This window comes from Melanostigma gelatinosum (assembly GCF_949748355.1).
Source record: "Melanostigma gelatinosum genome assembly, chromosome: 8".
NCBI classification, from domain to species: Eukaryota; Metazoa; Chordata; class Actinopteri; order Perciformes; family Zoarcidae; genus Melanostigma; species Melanostigma gelatinosum.
This window is the reverse complement of record NC_136641.1, coordinates 9092534-9112533: the sequence shown is the minus strand read 5'-3', so window position 1 is coordinate 9112533 and position 20000 is coordinate 9092534. Positions and strand designations below refer to the sequence as shown.

The following is a 20000-nucleotide window of genomic DNA, read 5'->3' as shown; positions in this document are numbered from 1 at the left end:
TGTCAGATCAGAACATAGCTAACAGTTTTACAAGGATGAAGAGGTGTAATTGCACAGTTGTGTGTGTGTAATATTATATAGCAGAGCAAAAATAACCCGTTACTCTTGGTAACTGGCCTCGACTATCGAAATTGCAATTTTGACAAACGTGTCATTTTCACAACTCTTATAATAAACAGTGTCGATGCCACAGTGTCACTGAGGAAACAAAACATATGTTCTTACATACATCTTGTAAATGCCATTAGGAGAACTCCTTCCACAGAGTATCTGTCTGGATATCGTGACAGTTGGAGCAAATATGATAAAACGTATCTTTATTTGAGTTACCAACTGTAGCTTTGCTCAGGTTTTTGTTGCCTTGTTAAACTCAATTTCAGGCACAGTGCCACTAATGATCTACTTCCTAAAACCTGCAGATATGTACGCTGTTAATGTTTAAATCATTGGTTGTCATGTTTACATTGTTATTATTATCCCTGTTTGCTCCTTTTTGACTTGTTATGAATAAATCTCTGCTTTTTCTTTTTATTCAGTAGAGATTAGTCTCTCTGTGTATTCCTGTCACATTTCACCCTGTGCAGCACATCCTCACCTTCCTTTTTTTTCTCGTGACACTCGCACACAATTAACACTTCTCCAGTTAACACTTACTGGCATGCAACACGCATTGTTCACACTCTGACCCGATACTCCCCCTTTCTCATGCATCGCTAATATTTTTCTCTTTTGTGTGCTCGACTCTTCCACCTTTTTGTTCTCCAGATTTAATTTCAGTAATCTGTCCATCTTTTTAACTGCAACTCCTTCTTGATCCTCCCCCTTTTCAAACCACCCCTGCCTCTCACTTTGTTTGTTTGAGACATATGATGAGCTTGACTCCTTGTCACGGTCTCCCCCCCCTCACACATACACATCAGGAAACAGCCAAATGTACATTCATGAAGGTCTTTGTGTCTCTCTCTCGGACGCACACATACACACCAACCTTGTCTCCTACACAATTGTGTTCCCATACGACCAAACTATGTTATGTAACTGTAAAATATGTTCCCCTCGAAATGCAATTGACAAAGCAGTTTTTTTTTTTGTCGGGAACGTAATTTTTTAACAGACTAGGACGGACAAACACACTCACACGTACACAACCACATACACGTTAAAACACACCTTGCACACAGAAGAGGAAGAAGTGTGGGTATCATATAGTGTACGTGTGCACACATTCACACACACATTACGCACATGCAGGTCCCATGAAGCCACAATGTGAACAGATGATCTGCTTGGCTGTCAGGGCAAACAAGTTCAGAACATTGGCAGCCACAGCATTGCCACTACTAATTGCCTCTGCGTATTCTGTTGGTGAGTGTGTGTGTGTGTGTGTGTGAGTGAGATTCTCACATGCAGAGTGAGTGTCTTTCACACCCTCTGTGTGCAGGATGTGATGACTCAATGTGAGATCCCATGCATGCGTGTGTCTGTGTGTAAAATGTGATATGGCTTCGCAGTACTTGTGAGGACTGACTTGTGACAGCCCACTGGTCTTGACATTTTGGGACATTTTGAACACATTTTGACCAATCCTAACAGCCAGAACAGCTCATTTTATGGTTACACCTACACCAACCAATCATAGTATTTGTGAGTGAGAGAACTGCAGAGTGGCCAGCAGTTTGGAATGAGGGTCTGAAACCATGCGTAAGTGAGCTAAACCACTTCAAACCTCTATCTTCAGTGACATTTTTGCGTGCACCTTTCCTTTAAAAATAGACTCCAAAACTATGTTGTCAGTATTAAAATGTTCAAAAAAGAGAATAGAGTGTTGAGCTTGAATTCAGTTGGTCAAGATAGATTCCAGTACAGCCCAACAAATACTACATATGTCCTGTCGCTGTGTCTTGAAATCCCATGAGGGATGGGCCATATGTTTGGCGTGACACAGAAATAAAAACTAAACGAAACACTTTAAGGCAGGTATTGATATTTGAGAGTTTAAGTGTTCAACACATAGTTTCTTTTCAACATTAATACGTAGCATAAACAAACATTTATGGTAAGGTGATGATGACTTGCCGGCAGTTTTGTGGTGATCAAAATCAGTCTCGGTCTCAAGACAACTTTTTGAAGGTCTTGATGTCGTCTCAGACTTGACTACATTTTTACTTTGTCTCGTCTCGTCTTGTTTCAGACAAACAGGACTCTGGATTTTATTTCCAGACCCCAACTGACGATACTGCAGTCTGTTTAAATATTTCAAATACTCAGCGTAAACATCATATATCTTCAGTAGATATTTGGAACAAGCTGATAAGGAATACATATGACGCTGTCAGACAGTGTGGAATACCATTTTTCAAATCTCAAAGCTACTTAACGGGAAAATCAAGGGGAAAATTGGGCTTTGTATGTAGATATGAAATAGTAAAGTATAGATGACATTACATTACAGTCATTTAGCAGACGCTTTTATCCAAAGCGACTTACAATTCAGATTCTATCTACACCGTAGGCACAGCTACGGGAGCAATGTTTTGGGGGTCAAGTGTCTTGCTCATGGACACATCGACATGCGACTAGCGGAGGCGGAGCCGGGGATTGAACTGCCGATCCTCTGATTGAAGGACGGCTCTGCTCCCCACTTAGCCCCAGTCGCCCCTGTGATTCGTCCATTTTCACAGCTACCTCCAGATTGTTGCTATAGGAGCAGGTTTACTCTAGTTGCTATGATACCGCTGTAACCAATGCATCCATATTGAATCAGGTCGCACATCTCTCTGGTGTTTCTTCGGCTCACAGCTGCAGTGTCGTCACACACTAAATGTTTCCTTATGTACATTCAGTGTTTCATCTTGAGACTTGTCACAGTGACACATCGAGTCTGCACGGTGGGATTGCTGCTGTTTGATCTATTCCAAAGCCCGAGGGAATTCATGAAAATCAATGTAATGTCCTCGCAAGCACAGCAGATCCAGTAAGTACATGTGTGTCCAACAGATCACTGGGTGAGTGAACATCTCCTCTTTTACTGCTCAATAGGGTTCAATGCAGTATCTTTATTGTCCCCCAGAGAGCCGTTTGTTTTGACTATAACGCATTGAATAACACTCAAACTGATAGATGAGGCCAACGGAAAGACACATTTGGATTATTGAGGAATATTAGCCACAAGAAGTCTATGATACTGTTTTAACATTGTTGCTTTGTTTTTGATAAACTCTACTAAGCCCCTCCTCCCAAAAAAATAGAAAAATCGAATCAATGTCCTATTGCTGATTGATCTTAACAGTTGTTTTTGGGATGTGTGAAAAATATTGGGGATTTTATCACATAGTCTAAAGTATTGCAGCCCTTACAATTTTAACTGTCAACCCATCACTATTATTTGGGGTTATAAATATGAAGTAGGAACATCGAGGGAACATTTGGTGGTTCCTCGGGTCAGATTAGACATTCCAAAGATCAAAGGGCCAAAGTAAGGCTTCTTTCAAAGGGTGTCTGGGCTCACACTTGGGGAACGACGTAAAGAGCTCAGATTTTTCTGAAAGGAACTCTTTTGCGAGGAGAGCCGATAGATGTGGTTGGGACATCTGATAAAGATTCCTCCCTGACGCCTCCCTGTGGACATCCATTTGGGAGGAAACCTCTGGGCAGACTCATGCCAGAGGTGTGATACATCCTGTCCAGCCAGAGAAAGCCACGGCATCAGGAGGATCTGGAGGGGGCCAGGGAACGGACGTCTAAGCTCCTCAACTTACTTTGCTGTCTTGGCCAGATAACCAGATAAATAACACAAAACTGTCAAGATGAGAGGAATTCACATTTTATCTATCTTGTTAAAATTGGAATTACATGGAATTACATGAACTGAAATGACACACATGGTAAATTCAGCACTCAGTACATTTCTACTGTGTTGTATTACTCACCGCTCCACTGCTCTGAGTTTCCCTTTTTAACAGATTTCTTTCACTCATTCATTCTAATTCATTACTTTTCAATCCTATTGGCATTAAGCTACCATCAATGAAACTCACCACTTCCTGTGAAAAGCCTTCCAGCAGCTCAAAGGATGTAAAGCCTCCCTTTCTAGGCAGGCTTTCAAAGCTAGGGTTGGTAATGTTCTTCAGAAATTTTTCATTTTACAATTAATGAAAACTCCATGTGCGCCCCAATGTTACAAGTAACTGTGGAGAGAGAAAGACAAACAGACAGGCAGACGGATGACAGAGATACAAAAGAGAGAGAGAGAGCGCGGCAGCAGATGATACAGAAGTAAACAGTTGAAACATCTCGAATGTAACACGGAGGAAGTGATGAGGTCACATTTACAACGAACACCATCAAAAGCTAATTCAAATGGTAGCAAATCAGAAAACAGGGAGCCTTCGCCATAAAAAAATATGCTTGTGGAGAAATTCAGTGGAAATGCTTTCTAATTTAGAATCTCAACATGTGCCTCAAGTGAAACAACAAAATACGTTGTTCGTCCAGTTCTCCGTAGAACGACAGAAACAATCTGAGGCCCCTGATGACACGACATCATTTGTCTGTGCCTTTATAAACCATTACAAATCACCGCTGTGAAAATGAATTTGTTTAATGATGGCACGACGCTATGATTGTGACTTTGTTTATGCTGAGGGACCTCGATTGTCACGGTTACAATAATATAAATATGTGGTTCACGATCATGGTTATACTTTAAAAAAACAACGGTAAAAGAGAAAATACAAAAGTCCGATGCATTGTGGATCCATCCATCCATCCATCTAACTTCCTCCTTTGCTCTTGACTTATCGACTACTTGTTAAACATATGTTGTTTTGGGTCACTCTCACATTGTCTCTGATTTCCAGTCAAAAGCCTTCAGAAGAAAAGAGGGAGCAGACAAACTATTCAGGATCCTAACCTGCTGGGGGGATGACAGTGTTGAAGGATGTTGGGTGGAGGAGCGGGTGGCGTGATAAGTGCCAAAGCAGCGTAATGGTCCGTTGTTGTCGTCTGAGACGGCACACGTGCGTCTCCCTGGCGTAAAGTACATTCCTGATCCCTGTTGTTCATAATCATAATAATAACAATGAATCATTTGCATTGTTTCTCTGCAGCTCTCGCTGTCTCAGCTGGCAGCTACTTCACGCTACCCGACCATCAGCCACTCAAGCTCGGCGTTGCCGTGGCAACAGTCGTTTCCTTCTCTGCTCCATCCTTCCCCGTTGGCGTCGGCCCACCAGCTGTCACATGTGGTGAGCTTCCCACCCCCGTACGCTCACACGGCCTTGTGCTCACTTACGTTCAAACTGAGGAGAAAAATACACAAGCAAAAGGAAGTCGAAAGGTGCATTTACACATTCAAACACAGCAACGCTTAAACACACAATATTGGACAGTCACTCACTACAGTTCAAAGACACACTCTCCTTTATAGCACGCGAGGATACACGTAAACTAAACGGATATATTGTCTAACTTATTCGTTTTTTTGCCGTGCTTCACCTTTCATTGTGAAGGAACAGCGTTTTTTCACTTCACTCCATTTTTTTTAGGATTTCTTTTGTAGTTTTAGTAATTCAGTTCCCGTAGTGCATCCAGGAGTCAAACAGATGCTGGGGAGCATTACATGTCGATACAGTAAATCAATGTCTCATTTCTTCTCTGCATTAACTTCTCTTCATTCCTATTTGTTGTCACAGTCGATTGGGAGGCTTTTTTTTCCAGAGCTAACCCATTCCACCTTCTTTTACGCCTCAGCACAGCTCAGAAGGACTTTGCTCGTATTCTAACTCGACAGCAGTAGCTTTAATGGGTTTTCTTCCATATTTCATGGCTGAAATCCATATAGCTTAAGCAATGAATCATATTGCAGGAATAATCCAGGAACTGTGGTTCAGGCTTACAATATAATCAGACATACAAATGGCTAAAAAAAGACACAATTCAATTTGGGTTTTAAAAGACTGGCTAGGCCGTGCCGTGGAAATACTGTCAGAATAACTTACCTATTTCGTATACATCTAGACAACTACACTGGGAGTCAAAAGAACTCTGTGCTGTAGCGTTTGAGGTTGAATTCCCAGCGGTGCACATTTTTGATACCATATGACACCCATTCAACATTCAAGTGAAATAATCATCCATATGGCGGCAACACACTGTCACATCAGTTTGTCCTCATGAAGAGATCTATTTGGCACATACACCACGAGTTAACTTTCATCTATCAGATATGGAGTTTTAAATGTGAAACTGACTCAACGTTAACTAATGTCCGTACTTCTTTGCGGCACTCCCAAGATAATATTGCAGCCTTAGATTTGTCAATTTTAATTTAGCCTGGAATTACTTGTACTGTAATAATGTATTGTAATACAATTCTTTGTAATAATTTTAAAATTAATATTTGGACTCCTGCACTGGGCTTTTTGTTCTGATTGACCAATGATTTGTAGCGCTGCTGCTGTCAAAGTTAGCATAATGTGTTATTTCATAAAGGGCAGTAATGCTTCTAGTCATCTGCTTGCCTGTTTTTTCATATCTTTTTATCCCTCATGTTGGGTGAGAGGGTGAAATACTGGTCTGTTTTGCCAAGACAATTATGAATCTGTCTGATAGCCATGAACAGCATGTTCACTTGTAGATGACACATTTTGGGATCAATAATCCACCTTGAAGTGAAATACTGAAATTCGGTAGTTATGATTAGCCGTAAGGGATATGTAGATATTATGAACCAAGAGCTCGGGAAATCAAATTAATTAGTTTGGAGTTTGGAGCGAATAAATCTCGGATCCCGGCGGCTATCAGTCTGACGACGGATCAGCCTTTGGCTATATTTCTGGGATATCCGGGCCAGGACTTCCTTTTCCGTGCGCTGCTTATTGTTTACAGTCCGATTAGCAACTTGAGATGAAAGACTGGAGTTAGATTTGAGAGACAATGTGTACGACTGGATCGTTCCAAAAGTGGCCAGTTTACAAGCTCATTTTAAACCAATACAATTGTAAATCATCGTGAGATGATAGATGGTAGGTTCTGAAATCCCATTTCAACCAATGCATTCCGCCTCTTTTGCTCTCCACACAGACTGTTTACCTGCATTCAACAAAAGACTGCTCGAACAAACCGAAAGCAGTATGCTTCCAATACCAAAATTGTACCGTTGCCTATGAATGCAGAATCTGTTTATGGAGATTAGGAGTGACTAGACTCAGCTTCAGAAGAAAATCGCACCCAAATCCTGCAAGATGGGGGAAATACACTTAGCCGATACCAACACACAGACGGAAGTTACTTGGTGTATCGTTTGATTTGATTGGGCAAGTTTGAATTGTTCAATCTTGTCAGCTAATATTGGCCAGATTTCACGCTGTCCGTAGACATAGACAATATAAATACATACCCGGGAAGATGCCGACAGCAGGACCCATATCCCATTTATTGCAGCAACTCTTATTTGACAAAAAAACCCCACCTCATACGTAAAAACTGTTTTGCACAGTTGAGAACGTTTTTTTTCCAATTTTGCTGTTTCCATACAGCTCTTCTAATGTTTGAATGGAAACACGGGTTATTAGTGTTGAAGTGAGCCGATATAATATTTGCTGAACAGTTTTCACAAGTGGAAATTGTGGCGAGATGGTAAATAGTAGCTCAAACAGAGAACTGACTCAGTAATATCAGTTACAAAGTAATATTTATCTAAAGTTTGCTAACGTTAGCTAACGTTAGCTGCCTTCAGCTACTGGTCAAACCAGACCAAATCAGGCTGGAGCTCCAAAACCCCTTAGTGTATTGAATTGAGGATGATGTTGTCATCGATATCAATGAATGCAGTATTTCTTCTTTCAATAGTTACATAAACTCACTTCTTTATAAACATGTTGCGTATTTCAAACTCTGCAGCTGAAACTGCACAATGCTTTATTGGAAATTGAAGAACACTGTCAACACCAAAGCAGTGCATAAATATGATGCGTTATATCACTAGTCCCCTGGCTGCCATTAATTATCATTTATGATACTTTTTGAACGAGTTTTTGCTGCATTCTTTGTGCATATATTGAGTAATTCAACCAGCTTGCATATTTTACTGTCTGAGGCTCCATTTGTCCTTGTCCATACCCTCAACAGCCTAAAAAGCAGTTCGTCATATGTCATCACACAGCGTAGGCTTTATAGCAGCAGGTTGAAGTACAGTATACAACCATTACTTTGAGCCTTTAAACATGCTAAGGGGTCTACACCATGCCTTTGCATCCTCTAAGGTTATTCTACCGCAGGCTGATGGAGCAGAGGGGGAACATGATGATGATGATGAGTTTGTTGCCGCATGACTTTGGTCAAGGTTATTACCAGCATGCTTGATGGAAAGCCCAATGATGCACGGCCATGCATGTCCTCTGATAGGCCAACTGAAACGTGCACATGTATCAAAGACCAGGAAAAACACTGGGAAATGACACTATTAGCACTCCTTAGCTAATTATCGGGGCTAATACCCCTCCAGCTGCGTGTGTGTCACTGACAAGAAGAAGGGATTAATGTTTCCCACAAAACATTTAGAAATCATTATTGAATTGATCCACAGGCATTAACAGTTGTTTTTCTTTCCCTGAAAAGCTGATATTGTGAAGGAGAAAGAAGGAAAAATCACAAGCTGAACAAAAGAACGTCAGTAACTGAATTGCAGATTAAATGCAAGGCTGCCTCAAAGTTAAACCATAAACAATATGCTGTTGGCATTTAACTCATCACAGTGGCGTTATTAATTCCGTCCTATTTATTACTTTCACTTAAATTAAAATGAGAAATAGACTGTCATTGGCACTTTGGTCAAATTAAAAGCTACCACAGTGGAGCTCATTCTCAAAGCAGGAAGGGACACAAATGTCTTCTTCACACACACACACACGCACACGCACACGCACACGCACACGCACACGCACACACACACACAAAAAGAAGGTAACACTTTACTTTATGGATCCTTGAAAGTTTCCTACAATGCATTATGTAATTTGGTACTCATTTTTGGAAAACAGGAATGTCCTTGAAAGAAAAGCTCCTTTCAAACCCCAGTAAATATTCATTATTGCTACCAAAGATGTTTATGTTATTTCTAAAGGACAAGGGCAATTTTTTTTCTTCCTGTCAAGCAACAATTGATTGATCCCACTAATACGTGTTGTCTTTGCATCCAAAACTAGATTTTTGTTGTTCTCGCCGTCGTCGTTTTAGTTCCCAAAGCGTCAAATAGCTTTTAATTATGAGCAGAGCAACTGACTGGTCGTCCACACAAGGCGGGTGGGGGTGGAGGCAGATGGGTCAAACAAACATAGGACTTTTGTCCAGCAGACCGCTGTCAGTGTCATGTTAGTCGTTAGTGTCGTTAGTCAAATGACTCACGTGAGTCATTAGTCAAGGTAACTTTAATCGTGCTCTTTACTTAACCTTAACTAAGTGGTTTTGTTGCCTGAACCTAACTTCCTATGAAGACGGCAGTTTATTTTGAAAAGACACTTTGCTTGAATGAGTGTACATTGACAAGCCGTCACTAACGCATGCAAAGCTGACGCTAGAGGAGGTACATAGGGTGTCACAGTTTGAAGCTCAGAGTCACTGACCACATTTGACAACGTGTTGATGAAACCTACTGTTGCACTGGGTGACATTCTCCTTCATGACCATAAAACATGGGCACTGTAGTTTATTTTGAGTCAACTCCACATACACCGTCCTGCTAACATGAATACGGTACTCACGACTAACAATAGTCCCAACAAATACACTGTTAATCCTGTTTGAGGAATCATTTCTAAAAACTACGGTGCACAGCTGTTTTAAACTATTTCTGACTTTTTAAGATTTGCATCTTCACTCGGAACTAATGGGCTTGGGCCAACAGGCAGAGAAGGGAATGGAAGTACTGAGAGATGGACGAACACTTTGTTGGTTTCGGTGTTTTGGTGTGCATTGCTAACAACAATATATAGAATACAAATGGCACAGTGATGTGCATTTCATAAAAGCCTGATTTGGAGCTGCATGCCTTTTTATCTTTTGTTCTTTATGTTGCAATATCTGAGCTGACTCATCTCTTTATAGTCTATCCCACATATTCCCTCCTTCCATAGCTTGAGAAATTGCATTGGCACACCATACCAATTCCTCTCAGCGATGCATTGTCTTCATGTCAAGCTTATTTATAGAGCATTTTTAACAAATAGGTGTGTCATAGAGGTCTTTGCAGAAAACAAGGGATACAAATGCAAAGAAAATCCAGTGTTTTAAAACAGCAGCAATAAAACGGTTCAACACAAAAGCAACTTGCAGAGAGCTGCATCTCAACATTCAAACCAAACATACTGTAATTCATGATTTCATAATTGGAAAGGCAGCTTGTGGGGAGTGATTGATAAGACAAAGTCACACCTTCTGCCTCCGACGTCTCATGGTTTTCCACACACGTCACTTTAAAGAACAGCAGATCACAGTTTCTGAGATTCACACGTCATCCTGTTCGTTTTTAGCTCCAGAACATGTCGATTTACAGTTTGTTCCAATTACTTATAATCAAGAAGAGTTGCCTCCTGCTGCTTCAAACACTGACTCACATTGTGATCACTTGCTATGATGATGATGCTGCAATACTAAGTGGACCACTACGTTACATTACTGACCACTAAGAGGAAACAGGTTTGTACACTGATGGACAAGGCTCTTTTATGCAGGCATTCAAATGAACGTAGAACAGATATATGACCTCTGTGTATTGGAGAAGTGTAACTCCATTGTAAGCATGGGGTTGGAGCAGTTAGAGTTCAAGGCCAAATCCAGGATAAATTCTGACAACTCCACCAATAGCTCTACTGCATGTCATTTCCGTGCATCCAGCTGCCAATTAGTGAAGTCCTTTTTTAGATTCCTTTCTGCCCGTAAGTGTACTACAGTGCAGTCGTTTCGTGTTGTTGTACTTTGCTTTTCCTCTCACTTTTTAGTCAACTCTTTGCGTCTCACACACGATAAAGTGAGCCTGATCTGCAGACGCCTTCTCTTGAGCTTTCCTGGCCTTTTTATAGATTTTTAACTGAAAATAATTTGTTATCTTGAGCTGTTTTCGAATCACCTGCTGTATCTGTATTGACCCACTTTGGTACAGGCCTGGTCAGGTGTCAGCAACATTGCCCACCTGGAGATGGACCTTCATCGGGGAGGGGATGTGTCACCGTCAGCTCAGGACGAAGGAGACCAGCTTCAGGAGCTGCCCTTCACCCCTGTCCATGCCCCTGTCATCACACTGGGGATGAATATGCCCAGGTGAGCCCCCTCTGTTGTCTTCTTCAGGCATGGGAAATGATCTGTTGTAGAAAGTCAAAGGGTTTTTACTCAATAGAAAGCCTCTATGACAGTTTCTGTTTGAAGCGCTCATGAACAAATACAATTGGGGTTAAAAGCCAGTTGAAGTGTCTGAAACCTTTAAAAAAAACATTATGCGATGGCTTTTGTTTGATCTTACTGGCTTTTTACTCCAATAATACGCAGGGCAGCCTTCATAGCACATGCTGGACATGATTTCCTTCGTGGCATCGTTTTTTCATGCTCTCCCCTTTGCTTCCCGAATCATGTTAAGGTTAGTTATTCACATCAGCTGAACTAAATCCGGTATGGGGATCATTCTGCCCTTTGAAACCCAAAGCTATCCCTGATCTTGTCTGAGAAGTGAGCGGAATCATGTATGTTGGTGATCATCAGCTGTTTGATATGAATGCCAATAAAGACGCCAGCTGTTATTTGTGGGAACGGTAAGCACTGGCTAGTTAACCGATAGATGCTTATGATGCATCGCCTTGAAAATCCACTGGATTGGAACTGAATTGTTAACACGTTAGTGTAAAAAGGACGTTCTAGTTTATTCCAAATATATGAAACTATGATTTGGCCTCCTGACTCTTTTAGATGAATACACAAGGAGTTGTTGTATTTTATATGATCGGGGCCTCACTCCAGTTTCTGGTGTGGCTAACTTCTAAATGGCAGCACGAGAGGGCGACATGAGTATTACTCATGTTCGATAGGAGACATCATTGAAGGAAGCCGCTTTCAACATGCTCCTGTTTTATCTGGCCCAGTATCTCTGTGTGAACACCACTACAGCCCTTCATTACCACAATAGTGCACTGCCTCGCTATCTACAGAGGGATATCGATCGGCTCACTAATTGGCATGTGTTCCACTGGGTAGTATAGCGGAGTTCACAGCATGCAGCTCACAGCCAATTAAAATCGTTTTGTCAGCCTTTACATCCCACTTTAGGTAATGATGTCAGCGATGTTTGTTTGTTTGTGTGGAAATCCATTGTTAAATCCAGCTGTAAGGAAGAGGTTTTGACTTTGATTTGGTGTCCCAGAATGCAATGCAACGAGCTCACAGTTTACATTGCAGCAAATTTGGAGAGAGGATGTCTTAAAGCAGCCAGGTCTGTTGAGGTGGGACACCGAATGAGAAAGTGCACCCTGCAAATAATGGGCACAAAGAAGGCCTGGCATTATCACAGTGTCTGTAAATAAGCAGCTGGCATCGAAACACTTTCCCAATCCCAGAGTTTGGATCCAGACACGATGCTGTTCAGTTCAGTGGGCTGAAGCATCTCTGCCGCTTCACTCGGAGCCAAAACATCTTTTTGACTGTGTTCGGGGTGGAATGACCCACTTCTTTGAGAAGAACAATGAAGTCTGAAAGAAGTTTAATTGAAGCTGCCACGCATATCTGATTGAGCCCCCTTTGAAAAAAGAAAATGATGACTTGAATATTAATCCACTTGGGGTAATTTAAGATACAACTTTGAAAGCATGACATTGACACAGCCGCAGAGGAAAACCCAATCGACTGTCTTCTTCACCGTTGTTGCCTTCATTAGTTTGATCAAGGCGTCGTTCTGTCACAAAATGTGAAGCCGTGGGCTTGACTGTTCACCAACCGGACTCAGGCAGCATTACTGCTCTGATAAGCCCAAACATTATCGTTCATTTTCCTGCGCTTGCACTTTAGCCAGCCATCTGTGCACTGTGTTTATCATCCACCCAGAGTGTTGGGTGTCAGCGCTGAAAGTATAAGTTATGAATGTTACCATAGTTGTGGAAAGACAGGTGGCCACTATGATTAGAGATAACTGCCAATTATGTTTGGAAATCCTGAGGGAGCGCTTTGGCACCCGTTCTCTCTCCTGTGAGCGTTCTCGTGGTGCCGCTGCTTGACAGATATTGCTGACATCCTCATGCCGTGTGATCATTGTTTGGGAAGGTCAAGGTTCGATCCCCGACTGGGACGTGTCACGTGTCGAAGTGTACCTGAGCAATACACTGAACCCCCGGCTCCCCGGGCGCTGATCAATGGCAGCCCACTGCTCCCTGTATACAGGGATGGGTCAAATGCAGTAGTCAAATTTCGTGTATGTGTAAAAATGTATATGACAACAAAAATGGTTTCTTCTTTTTTCTTCTTCCAATCTGGATCTGAAGTGATAAAACAGCCCGGTATTACTCAGATCCCCCAAAAACAATTCGGCCTTATTTACAACCACAAATCACCCAAGTGAGAGCGGTGCATCACGGGCCAAACACATTACCTCCTGATGCATTACGGCATTGGCTGGAGTCTGCTTAGCTCGGCGAATGATCGATGTGCGCTCATGAACCTGGAGCCCTCCACTGATTTAACCCATCTCCTCTCAGTTCCTGCTCAGTCAGCTCCAGAAGCTCGCTGGCCCACCTCTACTCCGCTGGCTTCCCCGACATCGTGGACTGTGCCGGGCAGGCGGCAGAAGTCCTGGACCCCACAGAGCCGGTGCCCTTTGACCCTCAGCGTGAAGAGACTGACCCTCTTCAGGGCAACGTGCTGGTGTTCCAGTTTCTGGCGTTTACCAGGTGAGGCCTGCAGTGCCGGGTCACATGAGGCCGCACTGTTACTATTGACTGAAAGCAGCTGTTGCTGTTGTTATAGAGATCAGTATACATTTAGTCCATGATAGATCAGGTGTGATTTTATACTTTCAATATCACTGTAAATACAACAATTTAGTTTTCAGAAATGTCAGAATTATTGTTAATACAGTCATTGATTTGCATCTTACTGCACTCTGAGCCGCCGGCCATTTCAATATATACAAGAGCAGGTACTTACTTAATGCACGATGACACCCCGCCTGCCTTTTTTTTTTTGTATTGAACTGAAGCCAAAACATCAATGCACTTAAAGCATGCAGGCATAAAGTCCTGCCAGTCACCCTCTCCACACATGTCAAGTACACACGCAGACTTGTACGCTTGACGAAAGACAAACATAAACACATTTCCCGTCAGCACGGGCTGAATTGCTCCTCTGTCAGCGGCCCATCTCAAAAGCCCTGGAGCCAGTGTCCCCTCTGTCAGGGGCTGACAGTAGAGGGGCCCCGCTGAAGGATGGGTACAAAACACACCGCTCTTTGTGTCCTTTACATCTTGTCATCAGCACCGTCAGCGGTTTGATAAACCCAACTCGCATCCGTCTCGTTCGTCGTACACCCGCCATCATGCTGCCGTGACTTCATGTGTACCAACCTCAACGCAGTGACACGTGGTGCATAATGTTCTGTTCTCAATATCATGTGTGACTAGATCGACTTTGTTTGCAGGATTAATATAAGCCCCTGGGTAAATTGAAACACTATCAGTTGGACACAGTGAGACAAAGCAGACTTTCAATATCCAAAAGTATGGATTCTTTCTTTAATTTGTTTGTGAAGCTATCAAAGCTTATTTGATTCTTCTGTTTTTTGCAACCTGGAACCACATACTCAAACATACATTGCATATCTCCGTAGCTCCCTGTAGAGAGGGTTGAGGATAATTATGACAAACGGGTATGGCAGGCGGGGATGTAGACGGCGGCAGCGGCAGTGCTTAGCAAGCGGGGAGCCTCTGCATAGGCAGCGTAATTTCTAGCTCTCACCCGGGCGCCATAATTATCAATATTGTCTGTTTACAGAATTAATATTAATGCCGGCTCCTCTGTGAAGATGGAGCACGGCGGCTTCTTAAGCAGTGGAATTCCACGGCAAGTGATCGACTGGGAGGTCACACGTCGCTCCTCCACCTTGAAATCTCCGGCTCTGACGACCCTTCCGTGAACGCGGGGGGGCTCCCAGCACTCCCTGCTTGTTTACAAGTGCCTTCGCCTTTTCTCCTCATTGTTGAATAACCGATGACTGATTGCTAATCTGTTCATCAGACGGAAACGTGGAGAGAGGCTCATCCTGTAACCCGCTCATTATTTAATACGCTCGTTGCTAAATCAAGCGATTGCAGGCTCACCGGGACTTTTTGTGGGCCATCAGCAGTTTCAAGTGTGTGTTTAGATCCATTGTACGTGTGTGTGAAATCGCACTCAGAGGGTGGTGTTTGTGTGAAAAGGGATACACAACACCAGGAGGTTCTCTGAGTGAGAAAGACTTTTTTATGTGTACATAAGAGTCCTAGCAAACACAAACTACATACAATGATTCCCTTTGTGTTAACAGAACACAACCACATCTGTACACTTTTTATTTTGACACAAACAGACGAGACTTCCTGTCCTCCACAGATCTAAGAACTAGTTTTCATGCTGCCTTAAGTTTTAAGAAGGAGCCAAGCTATCCACTTATAATATATCAAAAGTATAGAGCTGAGTTTATACCCACTCAATCAGCAGTCTAATTTAGAGCCAATTTTAAGGGTGTGATTTACCACCTGAAGTTCTAATGCTCATTTTTATTATTGGCGTTTTACCTTTTAAGTAGCTGTAAAGCTGAGTTACAGGCTCTGGGAGGACGTGCAAGACATGCATATTTGATTTTTTTTCTCTTTGCTAGAATTGTCTGAGGTAAATCAAAAGCTCAAAAATGTGATTTACCCTTCCAGGTTTTTGATGACATTTTTAACCATAAATTTTCAAATATGCATACCACTCTACTCCCCACATCGAGTTTGGAATACAAATATCACAGTTCGTGTTCAATTGATCATATTCGGGGTAGTAACTCAATCACCTTTTCATTTATTTGCATGCAGCGTCGCTATATTTCTTTCAAATATTGCAGCATAATCATCCACCTCTGTCTGTCTTTTTGGCAGAATGCCAGCGGCAGACGTTGGTCCCGACTGGCCTGAAAACATCTACTTCACCTTCCAGTTCTATCGCTTTCCACCAGTCACATCGCAGCAGCTCAAACTACTGACCAGTGACAGGGTTCAACAGAAAGCTACTGTTCCACTTCCCTGTGTCCTGGCCTCCATCAACAAAGACGGCACTGTCAACTCTGGTAAGCATCCGCTGCTGCAAAAACAAAACAAAAAAAGAAATATAATATCACTGCTCACTTCCTCACTCAAATGGACTTTGGCTCCGTGCATCTCCCCAGTAAATATTTATGAAGAATGAACCCATCCTGGTACTCTGGTCCCAACGGTGTGGATGCAGTTTGAGCATCTTAAAGAAAAGAAGTACACTGGACATACACTTTATTGATTTTCGTACCCTGCTAGCAGCCTTTTGGCTTCCAATTGTATTTGCATGGTATGAAACCATGCACGGAATAAGTGATCTATCACAGTGAACAACAAGCGGAGTTATGTTATCAATGCATGGTGATATGTTTGAGAATGTGAACAAATTCATGCTGTTTGGTGCGTTCATGTCCATGTTGAAAGGTGGGAAAATGCATTCATCGTTGCATGCTTTTTGAAAACACTTGTAAATCCCTGACACTGATAACACAGAGTATCGCCTTCATATATCTGTTACACATTATGGATATAAACCAGGCTGGGGTTCATTTTCCCCTTTTCCAGATTAACATTGTACAAATTTGTGCCTACAAACTGCGATCTCGTTCCATGATGCTCCGTGATGTTCTCTGATGCTGAGGCACTTCTCTTTCAATCAGCCGGACGGCCGCTGATTGCTGTCAAGCAGTGCTGTATAGTAACGAAGTAGAAATACTTCGTTACTGTACTTAAGTAGTTTTTTTTGGGTATCTGTACTTTATTTTACGACTTATATTTCTGTTTACTTTTACTTCACTACATTTTGCAAAGAAAACTGATACTTTTACTCCGATACATTTCCCCTGAAACCTTCGTTACTCGCTACAAAATCAAATCGATCTAAAGCAGCAACACAGTCATTACTTGAAACTGAAAAATGTCCTGTTCACGACATTTTTCAGTTTCAAGTAATGACTGTGGTGCTGCTTTAGTATTGATCATGTTTTGATATTTGAGTCATGTTGTGGATGATCAGATGGAGTTATGATGGTAGCAGTCGCCCAATTGCAGATTCAGCTTGAGCAAAACCTTTATTGTGTTCAAATCAGGCCCATAGGAGTTTACAAGGCAGTTCATAGTAGATGCAAAAGTATACTTATGTACAATATATTATGTTGAACATTGTTGCTCCTGAATGGATCACAGCAACCCAATTATGTTCAACACAGCTCCATGTCCTTGGTCATGGTGCCACAGCACTTAAAAGAATAAACTTCATCATTCTCAACATTCTGACCCTTTGCTTTTTTATGAACAGCATTTACTTGTACTTTTACTTTCAATGAACAGGTTATGATGTACATTTAATATCAGAAAATTACTTTTGATACTTAAGTACAATAAATATCCGATACTTTAAGACTTTTACTCAAGTAGTATTCTAATAGGTGACTTTTTACTTTTACTGGAGTAGTTTTCCAGTAAGGTATCTTTACTTTACTCAAGTATGGCTTTTGAGTACTTTATACACCACTGCTGTCAAGTATATTCATGTAGCAACTAATGAAATAGAAGAGATATTACAGCTTTTGACGGAGCGTGATATGGAGCACACAAACAATCCCCCTCCTCCTTCCTACGCCTACTCATATTCCCCAGACACGCACTCACAGTCTAACTCAGTCAATATCTCTCTGTCTGTCTCTGCATCTGTATCATCCAGTGTGCACTTCCACAGAGCCCTCTTACATTCAGACACATCCTTCTATATGTTCCAAAGAGCCCTTCCATCTGTTTACTCACAACTGCTGAACTATACTTATCTGGAGGATTAAGCGCTACAGTTATCATTTTAACAGTTTTCATACACAGCTTCTCTTCGAGTTTGTTTCCTTAGGTATTTAAATCTGACTCATTGGTGTTACGCAACTTTACTTGCTGAACCACAACAAAAGTAAAAATGATTTCTATGAACACATGCCCTTTCTGGAAAGATGTTATTATAGTTTATCATGGAAGTGTAACTCAAAAAGATTATCTTAACTAAGTGCATTAAGTGGAAATTATGCTCATACATTAAATCAGCTTTTTTTGTAATGCCATTACAATCAGATGTGAGAAAGGTTTGTGAACATTTGGAAATGATCGAAATTTAACACACAAATTTCACAAACATCAAAGCAGAAAAGACAACAAACAAAACACCCAGGACTACACGTGTGTTTAAACATCTAATCACATAAAAAACTAAAATATAACACAAAACATTTATTGAAGTGAGACTAACCTGTAAGTTTGAAAGAAAAAAACCCATTGCTTTGGCATACACAACAGAACAAAACAAGGGACAAACACACTGTACCTCACAAGGAGACATATATTTGTTGTTTCTTATAGCTGACCCTTTTAATCGATCGTCAACCGCTAACCGACAAGTTCAATGCGTTGCATGCAGGTGTGTTGTTGTTGTTGAGCTGCTTATAAGCCACCCAACTGCAACAATATCCCAAGCACAAACAGGTTAAATCCATCATTTAAATTCATAATCTAGGTGTATGCTCAAAGCAGGCGTCTGAGTCCAATGAGTTGGCAGCCATGACGTTTTGTACACTGTGGGGGAGACATGCGCCGCTCTCCACAGTAAGTCTCCACAGCATCAATTGGTTTAGCCGCGAGGTTGTCAGCTGTGTGTCTGCCTGTTGTCCTCTGTCGGGGTTCGATCGCCTCTGAACAGCTCTCAACAGGGCGACACCTGAGTCGGTGGCTCATAGAAAATAGTTGTTTGATGATATGTTAATGCTCTGAATGCCATATATATTGCTCCTTTATCATCCATGCACCTAATGATAACGTCTACTAAGAAAGTGGAGAAGCTAGTGGAGAAAATTGGACATCTAGATGCTAATGAGCAGGATATTGGCAAAACCAGAGTGTGATTATTGGACTGACTGGAGTCTTTGCTCGATGTCTGCTGAGTAGGTAAATAAACAGTTGGTGTGTAACACAATCAACATAAAACTTTAGACAATATGTCCATAGTGGTGTTTTCAGATTGTTTTTGCTGCCCCCAGGTGGCCAAGAAAATGTACGCTGCTTTAAGCTTTTGCGGTTCAGGGAAAAACATTTAAAGAGATTAAGATTTTGTATCACTTTATAGCAATACTCAATAGTTGTAGCTACAATCTATAGACATTCCCAACAGTTCGGTGACAGTTTAAAGATTTAAGGTCATGGTTTCTACGTTGCCATTACACACTCCAAATTGATTCTACTTTTAAGCTCCCCTCCCTTGTACACTAATGCAGTTCTTTCTGCTACACCCTCCGTGCTTCATTGTTGAGAGGAGCTGTTCAGTGTGGCCTTGAAAAAAAATATAAAATAGGCATGTTTGTTCTCTCCCTTTTAAGTGTTTTCTTCTGTAGTGTCTCCTTATTCCGTGTTGTCGTCATGAATAAATCTGTGACAATGAGAGCTCTGTCCAACCCGATGACATGTATGCATGTTTCACGTCACTGTTATGACGATAGGCGTCTATTGAACGGGACAGGACACCTTTAAACCATATCTGGATATCATCATGTTGGTTGGACTGCCTCCAATTACCAGACGTCATTATAAACACATTTTTACAGATTTTTGAAGAGTCCCTGAAGTTAAGGCTGGTTTCAGATTGATCAACTTTCTGATTCACAAGGTTGTCCTTGCTCTTTTATTATTACT

General features: G+C 41.7%; 1 protein-coding gene across 1 annotated transcript in view; it reads left to right on the top strand.

The window, feature by feature from the left end:
- nphp4 (nephronophthisis 4) overlaps nucleotides 1–20000 on the top strand; it is a 152233-nt gene that overhangs the window by 82473 nt on the left and 49760 nt on the right. Inside the window, exons 12-15 of the mRNA XM_079273341.1 lie at nucleotides 5109–5246; nucleotides 11159–11316; nucleotides 13731–13922; nucleotides 16149–16336. Of these exons, the coding sequence (XP_079129467.1) occupies nucleotides 5109–5246; nucleotides 11159–11316; nucleotides 13731–13922; nucleotides 16149–16336 (676 nt within the window). The remainder of the gene's footprint in view (nucleotides 1–5108; nucleotides 5247–11158; nucleotides 11317–13730; nucleotides 13923–16148; nucleotides 16337–20000) is intronic.